This window comes from Brachyhypopomus gauderio, chromosome 4 (genome assembly GCF_052324685.1).
Source record: "Brachyhypopomus gauderio isolate BG-103 chromosome 4, BGAUD_0.2, whole genome shotgun sequence".
NCBI lineage: Eukaryota > Metazoa > Chordata > Actinopteri > Gymnotiformes > Hypopomidae > Brachyhypopomus > Brachyhypopomus gauderio.
In genome coordinates this window covers 27,828,477-27,834,496 of record NC_135214.1, presented here as the reverse complement: position 1 = coordinate 27,834,496, position 6,020 = coordinate 27,828,477, and the positions used below count along the sequence as shown (strand labels likewise).

At 34.5% G+C, this 6,020-nt stretch overlaps 1 protein-coding gene across 1 annotated transcript; it reads left to right on the top strand.

Annotated features, from left to right (window-relative positions):
- The first annotated feature begins 223 nt into the window (after nucleotides 1–223).
- Nucleotides 224–5,028, top strand: gramd2b (GRAM domain containing 2B). The gene is made up of 14 exons (XM_077001236.1): nucleotides 224–334; nucleotides 1,236–1,349; nucleotides 1,513–1,600; nucleotides 1,780–1,849; nucleotides 2,015–2,118; nucleotides 2,205–2,300; nucleotides 2,383–2,454; nucleotides 2,638–2,715; nucleotides 2,824–2,938; nucleotides 3,095–3,181; nucleotides 3,274–3,352; nucleotides 3,450–3,554; nucleotides 3,684–3,765; nucleotides 4,310–5,028. The coding sequence occupies exons 1-14, from the start codon at nucleotides 225–227 to the stop codon at nucleotides 4,346–4,348; spliced, it is 1,239 nt and encodes a 412-aa protein (XP_076857351.1). The 5' UTR covers nucleotide 224; the 3' UTR covers nucleotides 4,349–5,028.
- Nucleotides 5,029–6,020: the final 992 nt, after the last annotated feature.

Genomic DNA, 6,020 nt, shown 5'->3' with positions numbered 1-6,020 from the left:
TCCACATGCACACGTTGAGAAGTAAAACATGAGAGTATAATTTACCCACAGTAGCTACTGTTTGTTTTTGTTTTATTATATATTTACAAATCTAGTGGAGTCACAAATCACTCATTAACTGACGCTTTCCAGGTCAGAGACCTCCTCCCTGACTGAAATCCAAAAACAGAAATGAATTTTTTCAAACCACTTTATCAAGGGAGAAGAGTCATACCACAATTTTGATGGAGAATCCTTTAACATGCGAAGACTCTGCCATCAAAACCTGCTCCAGTGCAGACAGACCAACGTGTTCAGTTTTACCGAACCAACAGGCTTTGTTGGCACCACCATGGTGAGTCCATGTGTGCCCTTTTATTTCCTTATATCTGTTTTTGCAAAACAAACCAGTTTCATAGGACAACAGTAGTTTAAAATGTAATGGTTAGACCATATGGGTAGAAATGCTAAGATGCATGTTTTCATTGTGCTGTGTAAATAATCTTATCTTGTAGCAGATAGCATGCAAAGAGCACAGGTAGGACACCACGCACCATGCTATTTACTTCATGATGGCTGAGGGGACTTTGTCTTATGTCTGTAAGCAAACACAACAGTTCATATGTTTAAAGCATAGCAGATTAGAGGTTAAAGTACAATTGAGATTAAAAGTGACAAAAATAGTACTTTCTCAGACAGTGTATGTGTAAAATGATAATAATGATCTATGTTTTTTTTTCTTTATTTTGTTCTTTTTCCTCTTTATTCACCTATCCATTAATCCCCTATGTATTCTTGCTTACCTTAACATGGGTTAATAATAACTGATTTCTGTATACTTTATCTTGGACTATCTAAGATTCATTTTATAAGAATATATATATATATATATATATATATATATATATATATATATATATATATATATATATAGCTCAGTGTCCGGCTCACTAGAAATAGGCTAGCTACACTGATGCAACTCTAGTGCAAACTATACATCAGCAAGTGAGAAATGTTACAATATTAATACTCCAATGGGCAGGATAATTAATAGAGAGACAGCAGTAACAGACCCAGTAAACTCCCTTCAGCTCTAAGATGTGATTCCTGTCATGGGTGCTCACTGTGGTCATGCTATTTTGTTTGAAAGCCACATTTATCAGATTTTTCTTAGTTATTCTATCACAATGTTCTTATATAGTGTCACTTTAATGAAAATGCTTAAGTTACAGTGTGACTTTTTTATAACCTTTCAGTCATGAGGCAGAAAATGGAGCAGAGGAAAGATCAAGAAAAATGATACGGTCAGATACACCCATGGACAATGAATCAGATATTTTGGGAAGAACAAGAAAATCTACACTAATTAGGTAAAGCCACATAATTATACATTAAAGGAGAAAAAGATCTCTTTCGTCTAATGATCCGATGTTATATGCTCAATGATGTAATAAAGTTCATTGCCATTATACATATTAGTGTCTTATACTATATTAACTACCTAAATCTATCCTCTATTGCTATTCTTTTCAGGACCAGAACACTTGACTCTTCAATATTGTCACAACTACAAAGTGACACTGAGTCAAAGATTGAGAGGAAGAAGCTCCAGTCATCTCAGGTTAGTGGGTTTTTTGTTCTACATAAATTTGCCGTCCCTACTCCTCGGCTGTATAAAACCACTTTAAATTATTGAGATTTTAACAGGCAGCTCCTTTTTTGCTTATGTGTTAATTGGTAGATTAGTCAGTTTTGTTGAATGAAAATGATCAAACCAGTCAGTCTCATGTGAAATTTCAGTTTCTCCGGACAAACACTCAGTATCACAAAGCTTTCAAAGACATCAGTGTGAATGAGCACTTGAAACAGAGTGAGTACATGTATTCCATTACTGTTACTAAAGAACTAATGCTACTTAAAGATTTCACCTATAATCCCATGATACTCAGTCATGTTCACCATTCAGAAATGTTACATGTAAAACATATTGTAATATTGTCTTGTTTTTATTTGTTGGTTTATGCTCTGTTGACAGGTTACACCTGTGCATTGCAGAAAGATATTCTGTACCAAGGAAGACTTTTTGTTTCTGATAACTGGATCTGTTTCCATTCCAAAGTTTTTGGCAAAGACACAAAGGTTCACAAATGCCCTTCACAGCTAAGGACACAGTTTACCATCAGTGGTTTTCAGAATATCATTTATTTAAACTGTTTTCATTTCAGATTGCCATTCCAGTTCCATCTGTAAAAGTTATACAGAAAACAAAAACTGCAATTTTAGTGCCAAATGCACTGGTCATCACCACAGCACAAGAGAAGGTGCGTTTGTTTTCACTTTGGTATTGAACATGAAGTGAGCAAAACATTTGTTTTTCTAATTGAGCTTTTAATGACTTTCCAGTATGTCTTTGTGTCATTCCTGTCCCGAGACACCACATACAAGGTTTTGATGTCGGTATGCTTTCATCTGGAAGTGAGTACCTGATAGTACATCCCATTATAAAGCATTTTCTTCCTCAAGCTTATGTGTTTGTAGCTTTTGTAGTCCGAGATCCAAGATCAGGAATTCTGAGCATCAGTTCATTTTTGGATCCATTCTTTTAAGTCTTTCATTATAATTGACAGTCGCTAACATCCCGTGTATATGTGGATGCAGGACAAGTGTCTGAGAAATATTCCTGTCCCCTCTTCAACAAAAAGCAACTACAGAGGAAGTCCTTCAACACTTCCCATGGTAACTACAAGGGGACTGTTTGCTGTTGCCAAAATCACTTTGCTGACCTTTCATTCGAGTATTCGAGTTGAGTATTATATGAATTGTCTTGTCTTTTTGACCCGACAGGATTTCGCAGCAGATCTGTCCAACTTAGATGGTCCGCTGGTTTCGAGACGACAAGGAATCGGGGACAGTAGTAGCTCAGACTCTCCAGATTTGCCAGAGTTTGAGAAAATCTCAGGTGTGTTTTTAATCAGGTCTCTTAGGAAATTTTATTCCCTGAAAATAGTAAATGAGCAAACAAAATATATTAGTAAAAGGATTTGAATATTAAAATGTTTACTAGCTAATCACCTGTCAAATAAAACACGATGATACATTTCATATTGTGATGCAGATTATCCAAAACGTGTAAACCCAAAACAAGTGTTTAAAAACGTGGTTAAACAAGACAGTTTACCAGACACTTACCCACAGCCAACAAGTAAGGCAAACATCTTCAGAACAAAACTTTACAATGGAATATTAGACCAAGTGTGTGATCTACTGACAGACGTCTCTTTTTCCATCCTGAAGAACACGATCAAAGGGCATGTGATGTGAACGCACTGAGACCAGTTTCATTTAACAGTCTTCTGATGGTCTACCTCATTCTGTAAGTCTTCCATTCCCTGCTTCATAATTCTTTTTTCTGCTTCTTCAAGAAAGAATATTAAAATATTCCATTGAATTGTTTTGGTGTGTTCCTACAGAGTCTTCATTTTAGTCTTGTCTTCATGTTACATGGCTTTAAAGATAATATCACTGGAACAAAGACTGACTGCTATAAGCTCTATGACTGAGTTTTCTCTCAGTGGGTGAGGTCACTGCATGCCAACATCTAGTTCTGATATTATTCAGAAATATTTCAGTACGGTTCTCTTATAATGAAAAGTATAATTTATTGTGAAGTTTGGACAGCAAATGACTTGAATATCCAATTTCAGAGATGAATATCATAGCTTATATCCTGAAGACTATGCAGACATTTACTCTGTTCTATCCATGAACCTGGTGAAATTAGAAAAGGTACATTCTTTAAAACTACAGTCATGTGACTTCATTCGTTTTTATTAGAAAAATATGTTTCAGTTCCAGATTCACAAAATTGGTTCATTAAAAAGGATTTCCTTAATCAAACATTTATTTTAACTGGGCCATCTGTATGGGGCTACTGAATGTAATTGAATTTGCTTCTCAAGACACTGTCTCACAAAATGTCAGAACACATGACATCAAATAAAATAATAAATTATAATAAAATAAAATAAAAAATAATAAAAGCAGTCTAATCCTAAAATGAGGGAAATATTTAATTAATTATAGGCAATTACTATAAAATTACATGTTTTTTGAACAAATAATGTCTGCCAAACTTTTGGTATGGATTTATTTACTTTTCTACTGGTTATTGAAAACCTTTTTAAAAAACCATGCTTATGTTTACACTGAAATTGATTCATGGAAAAACATGGGTGGTTCATTTGATCAAAACAAACCGTTGAGGATGATTACTGTAGTCTAGAAACACTGCAGCTTTTGTTGAGATATGTGCTCTATGTTTGCTCTCCAGATTCAGAGAAACCTACAGAGACTACTGAAGAAAACCTAACACGGTTGAAAAATACATTCTCAAAGGTTACAGTGAGTCCTGTCCCTGCAGTTAATTTGCTAAGGTTTGAAAATATGATTATAAGACTAAGATGTCAATACTAAATACAGTGAAAAGCTCTTCTCATTTGTCTTTTGAAAGAACTGAGTCGCTAGTGATAGATCCATAATGCAAACACTAAGAGGGTGGTTACTGTGACTCTGATTAATTATTGACCTCAGTAATGAAGCAATCTTGAAATAAAGATTCATTCTGTTAGTGTTTTCTTTTGGTGTTAAAGTCAGGAATGTGTATAATTTGGGGCTGAATTGTATTGGCTGTCACATGAGTTCTATGTATGCATAATGATGTTCAATTTTATCCAGTGTGGTCATTAATGAATAAATTTGTATAGACTCTTAATCTTATTAGACCTATATGTTTAATCAAATTTGAGTTGCACATGGATAAGTGCCTTAACTAAACAAAAACAGTTCAGTGTATGTAATAATATGTTTGCCTGTGTTCTTCAATAATGCTTTGGTAGAGCATGACTCTGCTATGGAATATTAAGAATGTCTATGTAGGTGGTATGTGAACGCAAGCACAGCCAGTTGTAAAGCATTCCAGCCTCATGATGCAGATGACATAGTACTTATTTGTTTCCAAAACAGTGTTTGTAGTTCTCACAGACATCAGGAATTCTGAGCTTCAGAATGAAATAAAGTAAAAAATAGATATCCTTGGAATACAGGTCCTCCAATCTTATTCAACTATATTATTATTCGAAAATGATTACTCTAAATTGCAAGAACATTTTTATATTACTCGTATTATAGAGTTGCTATTATAGGGATGTTATTTTATGGTTCTTAAATCATAATTTAACTTTAGTGGGTTTGGTTGACCAAAATGTCACAGATTAATTGTAAACAAAAATAACCGTCAAATGTGTGTGTGTGTGTGTGTGTGTGTGTGTGTGTGTGTGTGTGTGTGTGTGTGTGTGTGTGTAGGATCAGCCAACTGTTGGATCAGCAATTTTGTTGAATCCATTTGTATAGTCACAAATGTTTCCCACTTTTTTGTGGCACTGTGTTTTTCACACTGAACACTATGTGAGTCTGACATTTAGATAGATAGATAGATAGATAGATAGATAGATAGATAGATAGATAGATAGATAGATAGATAGATAGATAGATAGATAGATAGATAGATAGATAGATAGATAGATATTATCATCTATCAAAGTAGATCATTTCAATATAAATATACAATGGTAATTTCCTCATCTCAAACAATTTATTGAAACAAAAGCCAACAACAGTGGTGGGTTAACCCCAACAACAAATGTCACTGTCTCAATAACTTGTCATGTGACCTTGAGCAATTACAGCTTGACAACATCTCATGCTGTTCATGGCATCATAACAGTAGACATTCCCTCAGCAGCCGTCAAAATGTACAGCATGATGAGGAGGACTTTTTAAATACCAATTCTAACTGAACCAACTGTGTGTGTGTGTGTGTGTGTGTGTGTGTGTGTGTGTGTGTGTGTGTGTGTGTGTATAGATAGATAGATAGATAGATAGATAGATAGATAGATAGATAGATAGATAGATAGATAGATAGATAGATAGATAGATAGATAGATAGAATGAGCTTTATTGGTTCAGAAATAATTGCAGAGAAG